Genomic DNA, 23147 nt, shown 5'->3' with positions numbered 1-23147 from the left:
AGATAATTATAGTTTTTAACAAGATTTTAGTTATAAGGTGAAAGTCGTTCGTTTTTTTTTCATAAAAAATTGTTCTTTCATAAAAAAATTGAAAACACGGAAAAAATCTCTGCACATTCAGTCTTTGTTAGCTAACCGTTCCACTTAATAAGCTATATAGGAGAATGGACAAAGTTTGTCTGGCGCTATTCAACCATTGGATGGTAAATTTTCAATAGTTTGAAAAGTCTCTTCAAAAGCAAAAAGTTTCATTTGTACAATATGTGGAAGAAAACATATTTTCAAAACGACAAATTGCATTTTTATGAGGAAAGTAAAAGCATCTTTTTTAAGAAGGTTGAGAATTACTATCCATCGGTTAGTTACGTCTTTGGGCTATTCACGATCGCTCTCCAGCTGTGATCAAAACACAATATGTCTTTATTAGAATTATCCGACGTGGACTGTCTTCCATTGACCCTTGAGGATCTTTACGACATTGGTTACCTATCAATTTTTGATGGATACGATGCAGCGTTGCATGATGTCATTGATCAACCGTTGCCCGATTTTATTGACGAGTGCGATGACAACGCAAGGGAGAAGAAAGAAGATATGACCAAGAAATGGAAAGCCCCAGTGAAAACAACGATGAATAAGTAAATGATAAAGACTGATCGAGACCTGGTGATTACTTGTGATACAAGCGGCATAAGCACAAGATTATCAATTTCTGCTATGCTCATGTTTCTGCTTATGTTGCAAGTGACGACCAGGCTTTATGTAACAGCTTTAGATAATCAAGCAATTCGATTGGTCCAAGACCATGTTGCACAGGAATGCAAAAGCACAGATTGACGTCACACGAATTTATCGTTTTTCTAGTACATAACATCTACCGTATTTGTTAAGTTGACAACAAGCAAGTTGAACATCACTCATAATTTGTGGTTGTTTTAAGGAATCAGATGTTGTCGAGCGTTCGAGCTCGTCAGTCCGCTCGCGGACGTAGAAGGGTCAGCAAGCAGCCGGACATGCCGATAATCAGCGCTCTGGGGGTAATCGATTTTGAGTAATTCATTATAATTTCCACTACCATAGCCAGCTCATCTTTTACTTTCGCGCAAAACCACTATAGTATCCGTGAATTACGTTCTATTCAGCTTTAATTGTTTTAAGCCCATCTTAGTTCATAATCTCAATTCACTGCAAAACTAGTGCATATTCAACATCATATTTTGTCAATCTCAAGTGAAAGCATCACGAATTTATATGATAATAGGAAGCCGAAGACGATGATGACGTCAAGCCAGACGGCCATGATGTGGAATGTGACGATGAAGCCAAAAGCAAAGTCCCGGATACAGCAATCCAAGATGCAACTAACCGAGAAGCAATTATGCTTGATGAATCAGTCTCTGATGCAGTATCCCATGATGCAGCGGCCGATGATCCGACGTTGCAATTACCTGATATTCTACAACACATTGTTGGCCAACCGTGGTTTCCCAAAGCATCTTTGGTTGACGGATTCACGGCGGAAAATATCTTTGATGAAATAATTGCCATTATGTCGTCCTGCGCCCCGACGACTTATGGGAAGATTTGCGATGACCTGTTGGCTTTGGTATCGTAAGTGTTCTATAAAACGAGTTTTTGTCCGATTTTACCATTCTTCTTTTCGTCGTTTTCTCATCTCGTGTAAAATATTTTAGAATTAGTCTGTGAAATAAATGAATGTGTACTGTGTTTGCACAAACTTATTCAAACGGAGGAGACTTTTGGGAGAACTTGAGAGCAGATCAATGCAAACCCGAGACCGTTCTTCCGCTCGAGAGCTCTCACAAACGTTTCAGAAGTTTGCATAAGCCATTGAAATCACGAAAAACGCCTTTATTTCTTTTATAAAATGACAATAATGCGAAACGGATGAACGTAAAATGATTTGCCAATTCTCTTTATCGATTTAATTGATTGAGCTATGATCGGTTTGCACAGGATTATATTAACAAAGCTTTGTCCCAATCAGCGCACGCGTTATATTATTGTTATTTTATGAATGATTTTATTGGGGATTTCTTAAACTTATTCTTCTGTGGTTTGCTGGCCAAGATCAATTTTCTGATTTTCAGAATATGATCATAACTGCAAATTTCCAAATTCAAATTATCAACGTTTAATTACCTGTGATTCCATTTCTTGATAGATCTGCCGCCATTTCTGATCAACAAAAGTCAAAAATGTTGAAGATTGTGGTGGATAATTTGCAACATCCAGACATGGCAATACGACGTATCAGTATTGAAGCTGTGCAACAATTGAATATACTGACAGAGAAAGCTATCGAAGGACTCGTGATGTGCTTGGCAAACGGTTCTGAGGAATTACAGCAAGATGCCCTTGATGCTTTGTCTAACTTGATAGGTATGACTATCGTATCCTTAGGTATATGACAGAAATATCCTTAGATATGACAATAGTATCCTTAGGTATGTTATTAGTATTCTTAGGTATATGACAATAGTATCCATAGGTTTGGCATTTGGTATGGCAACAGTATCCTTTGGTATGTCATTAGCATTCTTAGGTATATGGCAATAGTATCCTTAGGTATGCATTAGCGTTCTTAAGTATATGACAATAGTATCCATAGGTTTGACATTCGCATTCTTAGGTATATGACAATAGTATCCATAGGTTTGACATTAGGTATGGCAACAGTATCCTTCGGTATGTCATTAGCATTCTTAGGTATATGACAATAGTATCCTTAGGTATGTCATTAGCATTCTTAGGTATATGGCAACAGTATCCTTAGATATGTCATTAGCATTCTTAGGTATATAACAATAGTATCCATAGGTTTGACATCAGTAGCTTTAGTTACGAATGTACAGTGCAGTCAAATTGTCAAACAGTGTTGATCCTGGGAATGACAGTAAAATCCTTGGGTATGATAATAGTATCTTTAGGTATATAAATAGCGCCCTTCCACCTGAGAATAGTGTCTTTAGTTATGATGGTAACAAATAGTTGTATCGCTTTCTACCCGTTCAGTTGTATTTTCTTGTGTACGTTTGTAGGTGTAAAAGACAAAAAAGGTCTTAAAAATTTGTTTGTGAAAATGAACATCCTTTCACCATCTCCAACTCCGGAGTCGAAAATGCCCGTTTTGCGTGGAATACAGTTAATTTCAAGAGAAGACATGTTATCTTCCAAACTGAAAATTTCCAAGGAAAAGCTGGAGAAAAGTAATTATATAAAAAAATGGTTGTCTACCAGTCTAGATGACATCAATGGCGACGACAGCCAATCTCTTCAACGAGAAAGCCGCATTTCAAGTTTTAGAAATTTGAATCCAATTCAGGTAAAAACAGAAATTGGGACTTTGTTCAATGTTTCCGGCGAGATGCAAGCAACTCATTTGAAGAACGGCGTTTGGAACTTTCGATGCTTGCTTGCGTTAACGGCGTGCTCAAGTTACGTATTTCAATTCAGTGGCACATCACATCTAGCGGTTGGAAAAATAAAGTATAATCGGCATTTTATTTACAGTGTCTTCGTCAGTTTCTACACGTGCCTCAATATCATTCGACATAGCATAGATCAGACAGTTTGCGACTATACTTAACATCTACTAAATATAATTAGCAAGCAACTAGTAAATAATAAACGATCAAATCATACAAACATGGCGAAATAAAGAGTTTGGCACCAAATTGTAGTTTGCTCAGAACTGTTCATCTATGGTTTAATTTCTCGAATAAACATCATTTCTTATAATGGGCAATGAAATTTCGTGTCTCTAGAAGAAAAATGATAAAATATAATAACATAAATAATATGTACCCACTTTACCCACATGTACCCAATTTACCAACATTTACCCAATTTACCCACATGTACCCACTTTACCAACATGTACCCACTAGGGTATTTACTAATGCAAATTCTTTCTTCACATTTAGTCTCAAACACGTGTATCGGTAGTTAATTTGACGCTTCACAAATCCTCCACACACTCTATATCGTCTTTGCATGATCTTCGAGGAGGGGATATGTTACCTCGCCTTGATGATAAACTAAAATACAGACCCCCGAGCAGAATGAGCGGCTGCAACTTGTTATCAAGGCTTGGATTCGATGCTTTAGATGTCTATGACATGCGCGCGACGAGAATGGGCTCGAGAGCCGAAGAAAGGCCCTCGTTTGTGTTAAGGGTAAATCGTCAGTCACCTTTTCACCAAAAACAATTTTATTTAGTTTATCATGAACGAAACGATTAAATGGAAATCACACTTTATTTTTACCAGGGATCCTCTTTTGTAAAGATTGCCGTAAGTGACGATCAAGACGAAAGTGAGCAAGTTGGTCAGAGTAAAACGTTAAAATCAATGAGACAAGGTAAAAATCTTTATCATGAATGGATCCACGGTAGTCAGGGGGGGGGGTATGGGGGAGCGTGCTCGGTAACTACTCGTTCGCGTTGTATGTCAGACTTTTATGTTTAATTAGGTTATCTTTTTATTGTGACTGGGAGATTTTTGGAAGTGTGCTCCATTATATACGTATATACGTGTTCTATAGGAGAATTGCCACTACTACTCCTGTACCCCCTCTAGCCCCTTGTCTCCCTTGCACGCCTTTAAATCCATTCTTGTGCTTTATTTCTCCACACGCGCTGATGGGCCAGTGTGATTTTACAATGACTCGAGGATTTTTAATATTCGTCGATTTCAAAAGTTGACACGACCAGAGTTCATTGTCTCAATCTTGCTGTGTAAACATCCGCACGTGGCATGAACATCTCTCCACGTGGTATGAATACCTCTCCACGTGGTATGAATACCTCTCCACGTGGTATGAATACCTCAGCAGGTGTCTTGATTGTTGTTTTGTCTGGCAAAGTGCATTCAAAAGCATTGACTTGATCAACCAAATTAAAAATATCGAATTTTATGATTTATTGCCGAGTTATGTTCTGAAGTATTCATTCTTTTGTCCCAGCTGATGGGAATACGTCAAAACGAAACCAAACAAACCAAGAGAAAGTCGTTCTCCCAAGAATTATCGACGGAGTGAAGACAAGTATAAGCAGCACAACGCGCATTGCTGTTAAGCAAAAGAGTCATGATCGAGTGAAAGATGAAAAAACTCAAGATGTATTGAAATTACCTGGTGATGTATTCATGATCTTTCACATCACAAAACTCAAACATATCGAGGTCAACTTGTATGGTTTTGTGTAAGTGCTTGCCGTTGATTTCGCCAATCATTCAGTGCGAGAAATAAAGACAATTATCTCCATGGACAGGATTTTCTTATGATCCTCTGCATGTCATTTTGTATGTGTCTTGGGAGGGAGGCTGCCTCTGTTTCTTCCACTAACTCTGTGGCGAATCAATGAAGTACAGCACTGAGCACTCACACTAAAGTTCACGTTGATAGATGTAGTTCGTCCAGGTTAGTGGAGTCCATAGAAAGACTGCATGCTTTGGTATATTTACTGACGTTGTGAAATCCTTAGCGGTAGTCATTTGAATTTGAACCATTACGGTTTTCGACACGTCAGTCAACACCAGCACCAATAGTCCTTGTGAAGACCGCACTAACCTACTACATGCATCTACAAACTTTTAATTTTATGACCATTCTGAATTCTCTGCTTTTTCATTTGAACTTTCATTTGGGAAGGTAGAAAAATCGTGTGTTTAACTCAGAGCTCCTAAACTAGAAGCCGCCGTTTGAATATAGCCTTTTTATAAGGTCACCTTAAATATGGTATTCAAAAATGTTGTTTTCTAATGCTTTAGACATAGAACAACGATCTGTACATTGGAGGTCTACATCCAGAGGAAAAGTTCATAAGTTTATGAAATATGACTCAAAAGTAAAAGGTAAACTCGTCATTTAAATTTTATGCACTATTCATAATTTAAAATGTGATCGACTAAACTATACACGATTCTGTTTATGTTTTGATTAATCGTATGAGCACTAGATATGTGTAATTTAGCCGACAAGGACAACTGCAACTTGGTTTTGTTTGACAGCGTGGTTAGTAAACTGTTTACTGATTGATACCTTTGAATAGTTCTAGATAATAACAAAATACTGCTCAAAGATCGAACAAACTTTTCTAAATCTTTAAAATTGCGCTTTTGAACGAAAAACTTTACTGCTTAATGTACCGCAAACATTGCACAAATAATACAAATTTCTTATGATATTAAGCTCAATAAGTATTTTGCGTTTCACTTGGACAGGCATCGACGATCGATCTTCCCAGAATGCCCGGCATCATTTTGAAGCTACACTCAACAACGAAAGACGGAAATCCTTACTTCGAGGATTACAGCAGCGTCGTATCGAAAGACAATTACTTCTCGAAAATCTTCAAGAAACCCCAGAACGTTTCCTGGTCTCAACGGCGTCATCACTCTCGCGTGATAAAACAGCTGAATTCCGATTGATACCGAAGATAAAAATTCGTTGTACAAAGCGTGTTGGTACTAGCGAGCGCAAAAGAGCCAAGTTGGGCGATGCATGGCGCAGAGACAAGACATTTGACGAAGTATCTTCAGATACGTCTGAAGAAGCTACGTCGATATCAATCAATGATAGACTATGCGCAAGCCATTCACAAGCGCTAACATCCGTACTTGAGGAACCCCGGATGATCACAATGGATAAAGATTTTAAACTAATTTACCCCCCAAAGGCACTGCGCTTAAATATTACACGTTTCCTTCTCCATCAAATGCGATTTTTACGCGAAACGATGACGTGATTGGTGAGCGGTTATTACAAAGTGTGTCTGTGGTCGACAAGAAAAACCTTGGTAATAGAAAGATGGAGGGCGAAACTTTGAGAGTTTTACCAGTGAATCCAAAACTGACGATCGATACTGGTAATTTAATCAATTTGGTATCTCTTAAGCTATTTCCATCAAATCTATTTAGCTAATTATGAAAAAACAAATCTATTTAATTATGAATATATGTGATTGATGATCTCGATATTGCTTGCAGTCAGTGTCATTTCATATTACTCAGACATGTGAGATGGGAAGCTGGAACAGAGCGACATAAGTCCTCACAGATATTTCATGTTAATTTATTCATGTTCCAATTTTACATGTACTTAGGATACAGGAGATAAGAAAACCAATAATTTTTCACTTTTGTTTTGTAGGATGCCATAATGAAGGTCTAAGTCGCTATGGAATTCTCGAAGCAATGTGGACCTCAGGGGGTAATGATGATACACAGTGTACCCACAGATGTTCAATGATGAACCCTAGCGCAGAAAAAGAAACTGTGTGTGAACAAAGAGAAGACCCTGGAGCGCCCATCAAACCTGTGGCGTTGACGAAACTCTTGAAGCCAATAAAAAATCACAATTTGGTAACTAATCCCTACAATTTTGGTCTGAAGCCACATTTCACAAACAAGTTGCAAAAGCTTCCTGGAATTGACAAAGCTCCTGGTGTCCTATTTCCGAAAGACCGTAACTCCATGCCGAATAATTCCTTAGAGAGCGAAAGTAGGTGTACTGGTCGCGAAATCCTACAGTTCGATAATCGTTGCTTGACAAGGTCGAGCTAGATATGACTTATATTTTTCCAAAAGCTGCTTTTCTCGAACTAAGAGTACATAAGAAATTAAAAATGTGATGTTTTGATGCGGGTAAAGGCAGAAGATATTAATATATATGTAATACGATCATGAGGACGGTCGTCAATTATAGCTAGTGATTGTAGTGACTGAGTTTGAAATGAATTTGTGGTTGCAACACGCCTCTGCAGATTTTTTTTCTTGTTTCATTTCGATAGTTTATGTAAAGTTTAAACTTTTTACCGCGGCTGGAAAGTACAAGAATCCACTGAATTTTAAGTTTTGTTGGTAATATTGGGCGTCAATGTTGAATTCAAACATTTATAATGAAACGACCGAAAATGTTTCGGAATTTTTTTTGTCCAACGCACTCCCCGTTGTGTCTTGAGTAAACATTTGCATAAAAACCGCGAGCTTCTACCATTGAAATATTGAAGGTCACGTGTCCGTGTATTTTTGTGACGTCATACTGTATTGCAAAGGCTTTTTGTTTGTAATAAATTTTACGTTGATATGTTTTTAATACTTACGATTTAGTCGCTCTACGAAGATATGCGTTCGCGAAGACCTTTGATAATAGTACACTTGTTTTTATCATGAATTTGAGTCAATAATGCAGAATGAAAATAACGAATACAGAAACCACCGAACGAAAAATTCAAATCTTAAATCCAACGAGAAAGATCTTGCGAATTCGAAATGGACTGGCTTGGAGTTTTTCAATAATATCAAAAATTTAAGCCCGAAACTGTGGAGTTTAAACTTCCTTACCACTCTGAAATTGAACGATATAAACTTGACAAGAGTTCCAGCCGAAATTGGCAAGCTCACGTCTTTACAGAAACTTGATTTATCCTCGAACAAACTACGAAGTTTACCAACTGAAATCGGGGACCTTATCAATCTCATCGAACTATACCTAAATAACAATAGTTTGCACAGTCTACCGCACGAATTGGGACGGTTATTTCAGATACAAATTCTTGGATTGGATGGTAATCCATTGTCACAAGAGGTGCTCTCGTGGAACGCCAAGAAAAATGGTAGCGCTCAGCTAATATCGTGTTTGTTGGACCGTTCGTCCGGTGAGTAAATTCAAGTTGTTTGCAATAACCAATATCTCATTATACTTGGTTGCATTCCTTCTGTTATGGAACAATTCTGTTCTTTTAAAACAAGGGCACATGTGTGGCGTAAAATCCCTTCATTCATAGATGGGAGGCAAAGTATGTGAATGGAGAATTTTTCTTTCGAGATTTCACCTTATTGACTTGCTAAGAAAATAGCTCTTCACTTGTGAAATCGACCGCGAGCACAGTCATCTCAATCAAAATTAATCGTATGGGCAATATTTTGCCTCTTAGGAAGAATGCCTTTTTGAAGGTTTCGAGTTCCTACGTGACGTGAGCATTCCGTATTGCGATTTTCAGTGGGGACATTTTTAATCTGCTTGAACATTCATGAAAAATCCGCCTTTGAAAAATCATTTCAACAGTAATTGGATTTTATGAGTATTAGCAATGCCAGAGAGCTTCCAACTTTATAAAAAGTCATCAGTTCTTCGCAAGGGGACTGAGTGCATGTGATAGTTCGATGTGGAAATTCATTGTTTTTCACAAATGATAATCTGTGATAGCATGTCAGATCTTGCCCACATTTTTATATTTCAGCTGGTCTATATATTATTTTAATACAATACTACTTGGGGGGGCTGATTGCTCGCATGTAATTGCCTCAAGTGACTCCATATGTTAAATTTACCATGATTAATAGTATGTTCACTACACATTGAATGCCCTTTGACTACCCTTTCAAGCATAGTAATACAATCTGCTTATTTTTATGCTGTATTCTTTTAACAAACCTTTTCAACAGAACAGCACAGAAATATGACAGTTTTGGCATATGTTGTTGTATAAAACTTATTTTGCCAAGATGTATTACGAAACGACCTGCTCTAATGACTTTAAGTGAATTCATAACATGTGTTGAATTTTTTTGATTTCTTTTGAATAAAGACAAAGCAAAGAAGATAGACAAATCTCTTTGATAAGATCTATTATACTTTCAGTTTGTGAAAGACCCGAGGAACGACATTGGCAGCTATTGGTCCCTGATAAAAGACGTACAGCTGAGAGTAAGGACCATTTTCTTCAGAGCACGAATTAACAACACAATTTTTAGAAAACCCATTAATTGGAAGGTTATCTTTAGATAAACATACCTGTTCTTGCATGTGTTTTTAGTGGTCAAGGCTCGTGTTTTTAGTGGTAAATTCATGCATTTTAGCTTACTGAAAACATTTGGTTTGGTTTGCGATTTTTTTGCCTTCAAATTGTCGTGTGAAGTAGTCTTCATGTTATTTTATGTTCAGTGGGTAAACCGTACCTTAGCCTCCCCTAGTCAGTATAAAACTAGTGCTTCATGAGTGGTGCTTCTTTTTAGATTCATTTATTGTCATGTGCTATAATGTCTTATGTGACAAGTATTGCACTAAATCTGTCTATGGCTACTGTCCATCTTGGGCTCTAGAATGGGAGTACAGGAAAAAGTTGATAATGAATGAAATTTTGCAACATCAAGGAGATATACTCAGTCTACAGGTAGCACAAATATTTGCTTTACATTTTAAACTTTCCTAAGCTGTTAATAACTTTCATCGTATTGTTTGTTTATGAAATAAAAGTTTTGTCATTCAAATAATAGTTTAATTCAGCGTAACTTTGATAACGACTGTTTACTTTCTTTTAAAGCAATTTGCATGTCTCTTTTCATTCTCAAAATATTGAAGTCTTTGCAATTATTGTTTCATAGACTAGAGACATTCTTTTGCATTATGAATTGATGCGAAGCCTTGAATTTCCTTCAATTTCTTGGCAACATCTGATTAAAATGATTATGAAGCATTTCATACCATTAATACCGTTAAAAGAAATGATGGGAACTTTCCCCAGTTGAAGTAACATAAAAGCAATTATACATGATATCTTATCACTTTTTGTGCAAGTTATACATTACAAGGACCTCAATATTGTGAGGATGAAAGGAGATGTGCATAAACTGTCTTAGAAACCAAAATGTAATTTAAGTAGAAAAATTAAAACAAATTAAAACTTTCTATTTGAAAATGGCAGACAGATTCTCATGTAGGAATGGAAAATGACAAAATTGCTTGCATTCAATGACAGATTTGTTGATGTGAATTTTGAGAGATTGATTTTTTTTCAAAGATGGTAAAATTTCTTTTTAGGAAGTGGAGACAGAACAATTCTACAATTTCTTCTTACCAGAGCTACAAAAGCATGGCTACGAGGGTATCTTTAGTGCTAAATCAAGAGCAAGGACTATGAGTGAGGACGAAAGCAAGAAGGTGGATGGCTGTGCCATATTTTTTAAAACTACGAGGTATGTCATGACATGCTATGGTTACCATAGGAACTGTGCCTACCGCTGATTTCTAATTAGTCTTATACAGCTAATGCCACTAGACATTTTCTAAAAAAGCCAAGACATTAATACGGACGAAAAGATGTTTACATTTTTGCTGTGAATTGTGTTGTGGTATACATTGTGTATCCGATGCTTAGAATTTGGTGGGTTTAGGTAGTATATGTGGTGATGACAGGTGATTCACCATGTGGTCACATGGTGTGGTTGTTGGTATACATGATGATGACTGGTGATTCATATGGTGGTCACCTCATAGTGATTGTTATTTGTGGTGGGATTTGTAGTATACATGGTGATGACAGGTGGCCGACCTGTAGTGCATGTGGTGGTGTATGTGGTAAGGACGGGTAGTATTTGCAGTGGTGATGACTTGGTTTAACAGGTGGTGCACGTGGTGGCAATGACTGTTGGCTTAGCAGGTGGTGCACGTGGTGGCAATGACTGTTGGCTTAGCAGGTGGTGCACGTGGTGGCAATCACTGTTGGTTTAACAGGTGGTGCACGTGGTGGTGATGACTGTTGGTTCAGCAGGTGATGCACGTGGTGGCAATGACTGTTGGTTTATAAAATATACACTCTCTTCTTCCTAGATTCACTTTAAAGAAACACGATATGATGGAGTTTAACCAGCTGGCGGCTGCCAACTCCAAAGACGCATCCGACATGTTGAACCGGGTGATGACGAAAGACAATATTGGTATTGTCGCATTGTTAGAAACCAACGATGACTTCGGCTTTGGTCAAAATTCTGATCGAACGAAGCGTCTGCTTATGGTCTCAAATGTTCACATGGCTTGGGAGCCCGAATATTCGGATGTCAAGTTGATTCAAACCGTTCTATTGATGCAGTTTTTGCAGAAGTTTCGAGAGGAGGTTGACAATATCTCTATATTGCCAGGTGAGAAAGTGCGGTTTCGTAGTTTAAACGCACCTCACGAAATCAATGTCAAGCAGCTACCGTAGTGAACGGTAGTGAGCGCAAACTATAGTTAAAGTTGACAGCGTTTTTTATTCTATCATCCCCTGCTCGAAATAAACCACACACACAAAGAAAACAACGAAGGTTCACCACTAGTTAGATTAATAAGAGTGCTAAATGAATGAATCCCAGTCGGTTTCTAAAAGGCCAATTTCGATTGTCCTATTTTAATACGATTATGTGGGCAATCTTTACACTACTTTAAACGATGAACATATATAATATATTAATCCTAACACGGTTTTTACTATGCACATGAAAAGCATGGGACTTGGACGAGATTTGAACTCGCACCTTGGAGATACTAGTCCGCCGCTCTACCTGTTGAGCTACCAAGCCCACAGGGATTGGAGACGAGTCAAATCTCTTTTAAACTGCGTATGGACGAGATATTCTCGCCACTATAGCAGTTTATTGGATGGCACCGTGTTTCGACTTTATTCCAAAGCCATCATCAGAGTATATATATATAATATATTAATCCTAACAAGGTTTTAATATGCACATGAAAAACAGGTGACTTGGACGATGAAGGTTACCAACAAACAATGTGGTTGAATCGTGAGTGAAACTGGTAACACTACTACTTTTAATGATAATTTTAAATTTGGTATTTTTGAGTTCAAGAGACGACACCTGTTTGCTTAAAGCACGAGTGACCTTGTTCTTCATATGGCAATTAGTAAATTGTCATAAGTCTAAGTAGTGTTGTGTTTCATTATCCGGGATTCATTCATGTAGAATTTATACCAATATATCTCGGTGGGGGTGGCGGGGTGGCTTTCTTTTGTGTAGTGTTTATATCATTGTACCAATAAAAAGTAACTTCACGACACGTTATTCAAACGTGAAGACAAATATTCCAATTTTCATAGTTTTATCTGTTTCCAGGTAAGAATGGCACGCTCGGGAGGTCCATCCCACTCGTCATGTGTGGAGATCTCAATTCGCTCCCAGACTCCGGACCGGTGGAGTTTCTCGACAAGGGTCGCATATCCACAGATCACGAGGATTTCCAGTCCCTCGATTATGGTGGTTTCCTGTCGCGATTAAGCATCACTCGCAAAGGTGAGATGTGCGCGGAGCTCACGCACGCTTTCCAACTGAAACGAACTTACGAATCCCTCGAGTACAGTAATTACACGTTCCACTTTCGCGGTGTCATCGACTGGGTGTACTACAGCTACAATGCTCTCATGCCAATAGCCGAGCTCGCATCTGTCGATCAGGAATATCTTAAGCGGAATAAATTGATTGGCTGGCCGCATCCTCATTTTCCATCTGACCATCAATCGCTTCTGGTTGAATTTGAATTTGTGGACAAAACGATCAACCAAAATGGTGACTATGCCAATCCTCAGTGGATGCAACAACGGTAGGCAGCACATTCCCATACGAGAGTTGCTTTTTTCGTCGACATCTAGTTAACAGATAATTGCATCTTTCCTACGGAAGAAATTTTTCTTTTTTATGGCCACATGGCATATTCAGCGAATGACGATTGCTAGCCATCTCTTACATATGTTTAAAATAATCACGTGAGTCACGTGACTGGCATGCACTCAGCATGTCCTGTTGAATTTTAGGGCTAGCTGATTTTTTTTGCTATGTTGCATTTTGTTGACGACTAACGAATGAGCTTTTGCCGGCTATTTTTTATCATTTTACTTTGTAGAACAGCAATAGGTATATAGAAAATTTCCTTATCGGGTACTTTGTAGGTTTCTAGTTTGTTTTTTTTTTCTTCTGTAAATTAATATAGAACCAGATAACGATGTAAGAAGTGTTTTTATCGAGATGTGCTTAGTTCTATGATCAGCGCCTTTAGTTTTTCTTGCATTTGCTTTTATTTCGCTTGCATTAAGTATTGCCCGACCATTGTACCGAAAAACCTAAGAATTATGCACTTCCAATATACATTGAATCATATGCACAAATTCAAACCAATTCAATTTTCTTTAATCTTGATTTCCCTGAACGATATCACCAAACCTAGACTTGAACTTTCTTTCGTCTCGATAGAAACACTCTTCGGCCCATATCATCAGCATAGATTACAAATTGATTTTTTTTTGAATGACGAAGCGGGCTCGTAGTATTCGTAAATACATTTTGAACTTAGTTTTTATTTCGCTCATTATAATTTATCGGCATTCATTTATTTTTGAAAGTGTGCAGTTTTTGAAATCGCATACAGAAATTCGATGGAAATTTATTGGTGTAGAAAAGCCATAGGAAAAAACCTAAAATTTCCCTAATGTATATAAATATATTAAGTATATATCAAACAAGCTCTGTATATAAAACCAGTATAAGTTTATTAATTATATATAAAACTAGCTCTGTACATAAAACCATCTCTACATCGACTGATTTAACTTGTTGATACATGGTTGAATCTATACCAATAAGCGACCAGCGATTTCTAACTTATATTAATTCATGTGCACGTAGTATTTGAGAGCGACGTTTAGGTGGGGCTATGTTAGATCATATAGCTTTCCTAGAATTTCTTCAATTGAATATCTTGTCATAATCTTACACGCTTTTTATCTTAAAAATATATTGCCATCATTAAATTTGCTGTGTTTAAATTTTTGCGGCAGAAGACAGCCGCAACCTTGGATTATTATCAGCTCAATGTATCATGTCGTTGGAATTTTTCCTTTGCTGCGACAGAAAGTTTTATCCACTGATCAAGAGCTATGTTGAGAAAGAAACTTGAAGGCGCCTTGTGGCGTACTCATGGGTGTACCTATGCTTATGTTTAGTATGGCAAATTTTCAATGACGTAATTGTTTTCTATCCGGGAAACTGGAATTAACGGAATTGTAGAAGAAAAGAAAGGAAATTAAAAACAGAGTTAAACCGTTTTACAACGGAGTTAAACCGTAAGCTGCTTTGATTTAAATGAATGCTGTCATATTTTTCTCTCGATAATCAAAAGAGGTTTGTGTTTTGTTTTGTAAACTTTTGTCTAAACCTAGTATTTTTTCTGGTGGCTGTATTTTATCTGGTGGCTGTCTTTTAAAGTGCGTCATAATTACCAGGCTATTCTGTTCTGTTTCAGAAGTCAGATTTCTAGAACACACAGTGTGTTGACTTAGTTAAAATATCGTCAGATTTTAGTTAAAGATGAAAGTTTAATAGATCTAGACGTTTTTTTCAGATAATTTATGAGTTACCCACCTGGCTATCCTGGATATCCCCCTATACCCCAAACTCCTCAATCTGGCCCTGCGTATCCGCCTCGTAATGATGTGGAGGGAATTGGCTTTGAGAAGTTAATGATTGGGCCATCGTATCCTCCACAGGTTGTATCAAAGATTGTATTTGATGTATGAAGTCTCGCCATTCGAGACTTCCATACGTATCTGTGCCAAGAACATGGTTGTTTACTTGACTATTATCCATGAAGAATTTTAGTTAATGCTGGCAGATTGATTTGCAGCTTGTTTGAATGATTATTTATTGATGAAATGATGAAAACGTGCGATATAAGTACTTATATTTTTCATATAATTTCCATTGCTTTTCTAAAAATGATTGCGAAAATTTCTCCTTATGTTCAATAGGGCAACCAATCATACTCTATAGTGTAGTGCTATTTATGAATTTGCTAATTACTTTGTTAATGATCATATTTTTAGCCTACAGTGCCGTACCCCACTGGACCAGTACCATTTTCTGGTTATGAAGCTCCACCTGGTATGAAATTCTTTTGAAATGATTTTCATCACTCAGTCTCAAACTTGTCACTGATCAATATTAACATCTACTTTAAAAGCATCATATGGCCCTATTTATCCTGAAACAACCCATGGTGCTAGTCAATTTCCAATGCCAAGTGGCATAAATTTCGGGGTAATATGTTGTGATAATTAATATTTTGAAGCATGGAACCGTAAAACAAGAAATTTATTTCTGCAATCATCAATTTTGTTGTATTTAGACTGCTGCCAATGTTGCTCATGCGGCTACAGCATTTCAAGCACCTGTAAGACCAATGCCAACTGTAAGCATTCAAATTTACTCGTGCATCTTTCTATGATGTAAATAAATTAACAGGTAATTTATCTAAGAATGTGATTGTTTTTAGTCTTATCCTATTACCAACCCTCCCTATCCTTCTGGACCACCATCCATGGGTGCATCCACTTCAATGCAATATGCACAACAACATGTTGTTCAAACAAAAGGAAACTCTTTTCATGGTATTTCATCTGCTCCTTCTGCTCCTTTTGCTCATCATCAGCCACAGTCATACCATGGAACCCCATCAAAGCCTTCTACGACACATTCTACCCCATCAAGACCAACTCAGCAACCTTCTGTTGTATGTATTCAGTTATGCTCTGATACTTTCTTGTGTTTATGCTATAAAATTGTAATGCATCTCATCTTTTCTGTATTGTACATGAAGAATTTGTCGGTCTAGTTTTCCCAGGAAAGGAAACCAATATGGGGGGTAGCTAACATAAAGACTTCAGCGAGCTTAATGCCATCTGTGATTGTCCAAAAGTGTATTTGAAGGCATAGTGCACTTGAAATTTGAGCATGCCCTTTGTGATACAAAACTTGAAAAACAACATTCCAGTGTAGCTGAAAGTTTGAGCATTGGAAATTCTTGTACTTTAGCAAATACGACTGATTTTGTCAAGTAATAGAAGATGAATACAATTTGAAGTTCATAAAAGACTGTTTCATTTACCACTGATGTAATTTAATACCGTTTTTCATGAAAAAAGCAATCATATATGAGCCACTTATAAGTCATCGCTCAACAGCGGTATTATAGATCTAGTATATATATAGTATATATACTATATAGTATATAAAATAATTTTTAAAACAATCTGGAGAAACTTTCATTTTTTATGTATTAAATGCCTGGATAACCAATTTTCAAACTTACTATACAGTATATATAGTATATATATAGTATATATACTATACAGTACTACACTGTTTACAATGCCTTCAAATCATTTTAAGTCAAGTCTTATCCACATTTGGCTTTTATTAATCCATCTAAATAACAAATGGAAGGGTGACTGCATGGGTTAAAATGAATTAATGAATGCATATTGTTTATAATTGTAGAAAGCCAACAGAGGAACAGTGAAGCCTTGCGCTTCATTCAATCCTCAAGCAGATGCAGAGGTGATAAGAAAGGCTGTGGGAGGGGTTGGTGAGTGTTTTTTGTATACTTTGTTCGTGTTCACATGTTTTTCATGGCAGATAGCTATTCGACTAAGTTAACATTTATTGCCTGTAGGTACAAATGTGAAAGCCATAGTCAGTATTCTGTCAACTCGAAATAACCAACAACGAAGGAAGATCGCCTTAGAGTATAAAACACAGTTTGGCAGGGTATGGATGTATGTTCTGTCCTTGCTACTCACATTATTTAAGTAAAGTCTGAACTCACTTAATTTTCAGGCGCACTTTCTATCTTTCACGTTATTAGCTAGCAATTTTGTGGACGGAGGGTGGGGGTATTTATCTCCGCCATTTTACGCCATATTTAACGCCATGTATCTCCGTGTTTGTAGATTTTGAAAGATTGTTAAAACATCAGTCAACATACTAACACCAACAGTCTTTACATGTTTGTAGATGTCGATCGTCCAGATTGGTATAGTCCTGAGAAGGACTGTTTTTGTTGTTGTTGACTGACGTTTCGACAACCTTAGCGGTAGTCATCTTCAGAGTCAAAAGGACAACCTTAGCGGTAGTCTGTCTCTGAAGATATACTACACATGCGTGTTAGGGTGTAAGATTTGGCTTCAATTATTTGCTCCAGGCACTGACAGGTAGCGTTACATGTATTTTACTGAGCGGTAGTCACTCGACTCTGAAGATGACTACCGCTAAGGTTGTCGAAACGTCAGTCAACAGCAACAAAAACAGTCCTTCTCAGGACTATACCAACCTGGACGATCTACATTTACAAACATGTAACGATACTCCCGGGTTCAAAACCATTTACTTACCAACAGTCTTTGTCGGGACTCCACTTACCTGGACGATCTACATCTGTATACATGTAGTGAGTTTAAATCATTCATTTTACTTTCTTTGTCTATCATAGGATTTGAATACGGATCTGAAATACGCCGTAAGTGGAAACTTGGAAAATCTACTCTTGGCCATGATGCGCTCACCTTTAGAAAGTGACGCAGTGGAACTTAGGAAAGCAATGAAAGTATGGGCGAGGACTGCATCTATTAGCTGTGTTTGTGGAATCATTTGAATTTCTTGAATTCTAGGGCGCTGGTACGGATGAAAGCGTTCTTATAGAGATCTTATGTTCGCGAACAAATACTGAAATTGATGGGATTAAAAAGACTTATAAAAATTGTATGTTGTTTTTTAATGCGTATATTATTTAAATCAATCATGAGTAGTTACTTGTACATGGATGGGTGGATAGATTAGATGTATGGCGTATGTTTTACCCGTGGGAGTCTGGGACTGCCCACGAAATAATATAATCTTGTCAAATATTTTGTTTGCAGTGCACGGTCGAGATCTTGAGAAAGACGTGATCTCCGAAACGTCAGGCCATTTCAAGAAATTCCTTGTGTCACTTCTGCAGGTATAGTACGCCACCCGAGTATGGGGTGGGGTGGGGACGCTGAAGTACTTAGAGAATGCCCCCATTGTTAATTTTTTAATTGTTTACTTGTCTAGCATTAAAGACGTCAGCAATTTATTGAGGAGATTTTCCAACACATCTTTGCATCATGACCAAGCAAACTCACAATTGATTTTGTGTTTTCGTTTATAGGCAAACAGAGACGAATCAATGAATGTGGATTACGACAGAGCGAGAGCTGACGCCCATGCACTTTATACAGCAGGAGAGAAGAGATGGGGAACAGATGAAGCAAGGTAATGTTAATTATTTCAAGATCAATCTTTTCCTTTCATCGTATGGCTTGTATTCATTATGTAAGTGACCATCAAATACCCGGATATATTTTGGCTCTTCATTTGATCATAACAAAAACCTTGCGTGGTTATTGCGCAGTCGACATTGATTATCAAATAACACGACAGTTCAATTTTGGCCGAACTTTTCACCTTGTGAATCACAAATCCGATTAATCCTTACTGAAAGGAATCCCTTACACTATCCTCACGGAAAGGAATCCTTGCACTATCCTCTCGGAAAGAAATCCCTTGCACTATCCTCACTGAAAGGAATCCCTTGCACTATCCTCTCGGAAAGAAATCCCTTGCACTATCCTCACTGAAAGGAATCCTTGCACTATCCTCTCTGAAAGGAATCCCTTGCACTATCCTCACTGAAACGAATCCCTTACACTATCCTCACTGAACGAAATCCCTTGCACTATCCTCACTGAAAGGAATCCTTGCACTATGCTCTCGGAAAGGAATCCCTTGCACTATCCTCACTGAAAGGAATCCCTTGCACTATCCTATCTGAAAGGAATCTCTTGTACTATCCTCTCTGAAAGGAATCCCTTGCACTATCCTCTCTGAAAGGAATCCCTTGCACTATCCTCACTGAAAGGAATCCCTTGCACTATCCTTACTGAAAGGAATCCCTTGCACTATCCTCACTGAAAGGAATCCCTTACACTAAGTGAGCAACCAGTTTCCAGGACTCAGGTAGCTGTTCGGTTTACAGCTTGCCTGACTGTCCACGATGAAAGTACTTTATCGCGTAATCTACTTTGGCTGTTTGCTTTCTGTAATGATTTAGTCGTTGCAACTTTTCAGCAAGTTTTATGTGGTCGTCAATACACTATCCCTGAGTATTTCGTTCTTCAAGCAGTGGTGACACCAGCTTGTTAATTGGGGGTAGGGGTGTATAGTATTCATAAATCCGCGTTTTGCCGTATGATGTTCCTTTGAAATCGTTGGTTTTTAGGAATTATAACTTACACACATGAATATTTGTCTCCCTTCTCTAATAATCGAGCTCTAGTGGTGTTACTGCGTACGAGACAGACCATTGTCCAGCTGTAATGTCTTCAAACCATAAAAATAATTCAGCCGTAATTTTGACGTAGGTTTAACGCGATCTTGGCGTCACGAAGTTTTCCACAGCTGAGAGCAACATTTAACGAATACGCAAAGGTATGACGAACAACCTCTACGTAAATGTGTGACGTATTAAGAATGTTTGAATACATTTGTTGAAGACAGTAAGACTCACACCACAAATGTGATAAACTTATGGCCCACTATTACTAACAATAAGTCAGAAGAATGAAGATGGTATACAATATGTCAAGCTCATATCAGAAGAAGCATCTCTATAAGTTTAGAAAGATATGCGTTGACTTGAAAAGCAGTATGGGAAGTTTTAAATCATGTAAATATTGAATCATATCTTTCAGTCGATTCTGAAACTTCTCAGATTGCTCTGATGGAGCTAGAAATATCAACCAATCAAAATGACCAACTAGAAAAACAATTCATTGATTGGTCAATCAAGACAAAAGGAAATTTAATTTTGATAGTTGCATGCAGGCATCAAGGAATCACTCCATCAGAGTTTGAAATAACTGTTTTTTAGATCTCGAAGTACGATATAGAAAAGTCAATTGAGAGAGAAATGTCTGGTGATTTGAAAAATTCTATGGTGACATTGGGTAAGGTGGCATTTAATCACAGTGTTTATTGGTGAATTTGAAATCAACCAGAACTTTTTGTTGGCACTATACCTTTTTTTCAGTGCGATGTGTACGAAACATGCCAGCCTATTTTGCTATGAAATTGTATAAAAGTATGAAAGGACTGGGCACCGACGACTCCACCTTAATAAGAGTGGTTGTCACCAGGTGTGAGGTTGACATGTTGGATATCAAACAAGAGTTCGAAAGACATTACCGAAAGAGTTTGGCAAGTTTTATAAAGGTACTTGGTGCATATGCATGTTCAAGTTTTATAAAGGTACTTGCTGCATATGCATGTGCAAGTTTTATAAAGGTACTTGCTGCATATGCATGTGCAAGTTTTATAAAGGTACTTGCTGCATATGCATGTGCAAGTTTTATAAAGGTACTTGCTGCATATGCATGAGTTTGTATAAAAATAATTCTTTATTACAGTCGTGTTTACCATGTTTGAATATTTAAAAGGTCACGGCTATGTGCATTTCTTCATAGGGTGACACAAGCGAAACTATTGCATCACTTTACTTGCACTTATTGGAGAGTCACAAAATAAAGACACCGTGTTGATCACTATCATGGTCTTCTAGACTTACATCTGTGTGGTAAAACACATATTTATCAATGAATTTGTAGATACTGTACTCATTTTATACAATTATAGTTAGTGTTGTTATACGTGCAAGACAATTATAGTTAGGTGGGTATTTCTTGCCCAAACACTATTCATACTTTATAATTAACATTCACCATTTTATTTTAAGTGAAATAATAAATATTGCTGGTTTGCATAATTAACGAGAGACATGTATTGCATGAGAGTAAGTATAAATGTTCTTTTGTCGCTGAATGTGGTTTGACAATTTATGTTACTGATAATTGTTTATATCTGTATGGTTTAATCTTTTGTTTTCCATTGTATGTTTTCACAAAATAAAATAGACCTGAAAGGTCCATAAGAGCTCCTGCCAAAGGAATTTGCCAACCTTTCTTAACATAGATGAAACACACTACAGACAAACCAATGTACAACAGGGCACGTTTCCAAGTATCTGTAGCCACAACAAAGGTCCAACATTGTTGGATTAGAGATTCTTCGCTAGAGATCGAGGAAAATCATATATGTTATTGAAAATGATAACCAAAGTGTTGCATTGTTTCATAATATACCTTAAGCATGTAGAAAGCAATTTTTGTATAATGAGGCTCATTTCAAGAATCGTCATTGCAACAGCACATAATCTATGTAAACAAAAGTTGAACAAATTTATTGGAGGTGTATTGTATGAGAACAGATTTCTGAGCACAGACTTACATCAAATAAACTCCAATGTCCTCATGGTTATTAATGATAGTGAGACCCAAACCCCAAATTCCTATATGATAAAACCATGTTAATTGTTGTATGCAGCTTCTCTATGCATTCCTAAGTGTGCATGTGTGTGTGGGAGGTGCCCAGGGGTATTCTATGAGTCAGCAAAGTTTTTCCTGGGTTCAACCCTATGAAAGCGACAAGCTCACTTTACTTAAGCTAAGTCAGCTAATTGTAAAGACAGAAGGCAAACACCTGGACAAAATACATCCCTGTCATGTCGTCTTGCCATAAAAATAATTGTATCTTGATATTACAAAAATAGAAAATTAGCAATGAAAATTTATGGGAAAACAGAAAGAAACTGATTAGATAGTAATAAAATTTGCAATGACTGACTGAATTTTGTTGACGTGGCGAAACACAAAGTAAGGTGAAATACGTAGCTTTCTCAACTGCTTTCTTAACCGATGACCATGCTGTGATAAAAAAGAAGCTTTACATTTATATTACCGATTGTGCATAAAACCAACGACATTTGCGATTACATTCCAGTTTCGACAAAAACAGTTGGTTGTTCGTTTGTCCAAGTTATCGTATCCGTAAGTTCTTTGTTCACGCATTTCAAGTCTTTAGTCCGGATTTAAGCTTGAACTAATAAACGTTTTCAGCTCTAATTAGACAATTCTTGCGCTGTTATTGAAAGATTTGCAAACTGACATTTCTTATAATGATGAAGGAATAATGTATCGCTTATGTCATTTTTTTCTAGAAAGTAAACATTCATCCATCAAAAGGAGGTGCTCTCGGAAACTGTTAGAATCAATAACGACTTTTTCAAAAGTTTTCTCTTATGAAATGATAACATTTTCTTTGATGTTGTTTTTCGGTAGACAGGTAGGTAGACACAAAGGTGGACAAAAAGCTTGCACAAAAAGTAGGCACAAAGTAGAAGTAACTTTTACCAAAAGCAAGTGTTGCTGTACTGTACGTATAAAAGTATTTTGAATTTGAAATAAATTTACGGATTAAAGTAATATTTTCAAAATTACTCTGGCTCGCTACTGTATATAGTCGACTACATTGTGACTACATCATTCATATTCTTAAACGTTTTTTGCGGAGTATTATATAAAAGATGGACAGTTGACAGTTGACACA

At 37.2% G+C, this 23147-nt stretch overlaps 5 protein-coding genes and 1 long non-coding RNA gene across 8 annotated transcripts; 4 read left to right on the top strand and 2 right to left on the bottom strand.

Moving 5' to 3' along the window:
• The first annotated feature begins 338 nt into the window (after nt 1-338).
• On the top strand, nt 339-1541 carry LOC124439386. Its single transcript, XM_046989609.1, has 2 exons — nt 339-638; nt 1262-1541. The coding sequence occupies exons 1-2, from the start codon at nt 415-417 to the stop codon at nt 1539-1541; spliced, it is 504 nt and encodes a 167-aa protein (XP_046845565.1). The 5' UTR covers nt 339-414.
• A 452-nt stretch (nt 1542-1993) lies between these two features.
• LOC124439561 lies at nt 1994-7274 on the top strand. The gene is made up of 8 exons (XM_046989818.1): nt 1994-2403; nt 3063-3346; nt 3948-4199; nt 4293-4383; nt 4987-5157; nt 5793-5876; nt 6246-6889; nt 7174-7274. The coding sequence occupies exons 1-7, from the start codon at nt 2220-2222 to the stop codon at nt 6767-6769; spliced, it is 1590 nt and encodes a 529-aa protein (XP_046845774.1). The 5' UTR covers nt 1994-2219; the 3' UTR covers nt 6770-6889; nt 7174-7274.
• On the bottom strand, nt 3607-5242 carry LOC124439567. The gene is made up of 2 exons (XR_006946362.1): nt 5155-5242; nt 3607-3784 (listed from the first exon to the last, which is right to left on the bottom strand). It is a non-coding gene; the product is annotated as an uncharacterized LOC124439567 (long non-coding RNA).
• A 28-nt stretch (nt 7275-7302) lies between the features above and the next one.
• Nucleotides 7303-14865, top strand: LOC124439560 (CCR4-NOT transcription complex subunit 6-like). 2 transcript variants are annotated; one of them, XM_046989817.1, is made up of 7 exons: nt 7303-8680; nt 9667-9732; nt 10041-10198; nt 10846-11000; nt 11635-11942; nt 12915-13398; nt 14633-14865. In XM_046989817.1, the coding sequence occupies exons 1-7, from the start codon at nt 8209-8211 to the stop codon at nt 14733-14735; spliced, it is 1746 nt and encodes a 581-aa protein (XP_046845773.1). In that variant the 5' UTR covers nt 7303-8208; the 3' UTR covers nt 14736-14865. The 2 variants fall into 2 exon arrangements, with proteins under 2 accessions (XP_046845773.1, XP_046845772.1); XM_046989816.1 differs by having other exon boundaries at nt 14630-14865.
• A 3-nt stretch (nt 14866-14868) lies between these two features.
• On the top strand, nt 14869-21468 carry LOC124439562 (annexin-B12-like). Of its 2 annotated transcripts, XM_046989819.1 has the most exons (16): nt 14871-14972; nt 15193-15337; nt 15674-15731; nt 15811-15887; nt 15976-16038; nt 16123-16359; nt 17127-17214; nt 17302-17396; nt 18118-18231; nt 18296-18386; nt 18545-18624; nt 18817-18920; nt 20069-20135; nt 20578-20653; nt 20737-20918; nt 21170-21468. In XM_046989819.1, exons 2-16 carry the CDS (start codon nt 15200-15202, stop codon nt 21242-21244), a joined length of 1545 nt encoding a protein of 514 aa, XP_046845775.1. In that variant the 5' UTR covers nt 14871-14972; nt 15193-15199; the 3' UTR covers nt 21245-21468. The 2 variants fall into 2 exon arrangements, with proteins under 2 accessions (XP_046845776.1, XP_046845775.1); XM_046989820.1 differs by lacking the exons at nt 20578-20653; nt 20737-20918; nt 21170-21468 and adding an exon at nt 20399-20571 and having other exon boundaries at nt 14869-14972.
• On the bottom strand, nt 21414-22744 carry LOC124439566 (transmembrane protein 72-like). The gene is made up of 4 exons (XM_046989823.1): nt 22500-22744; nt 21990-22050; nt 21845-21916; nt 21414-21773 (listed from the first exon to the last, which is right to left on the bottom strand). Exons 1-4 carry the CDS (start codon nt 22522-22524, stop codon nt 21539-21541), a joined length of 393 nt encoding a protein of 130 aa, XP_046845779.1. The 5' UTR covers nt 22525-22744; the 3' UTR covers nt 21414-21538.
• Nucleotides 22745-23147: the final 403 nt, after the last annotated feature.

This window comes from Xenia sp. Carnegie-2017, unplaced genomic scaffold (genome assembly GCF_021976095.1).
Source record: "Xenia sp. Carnegie-2017 unplaced genomic scaffold, XeniaSp_v1 HiC_scaffold_19, whole genome shotgun sequence".
Classification (NCBI taxonomy): Eukaryota; Metazoa; Cnidaria; class Anthozoa; order Malacalcyonacea; family Xeniidae; genus Xenia; species Xenia sp. Carnegie-2017.
This window is presented reverse-complemented; position numbering and strand designations above follow the sequence as displayed.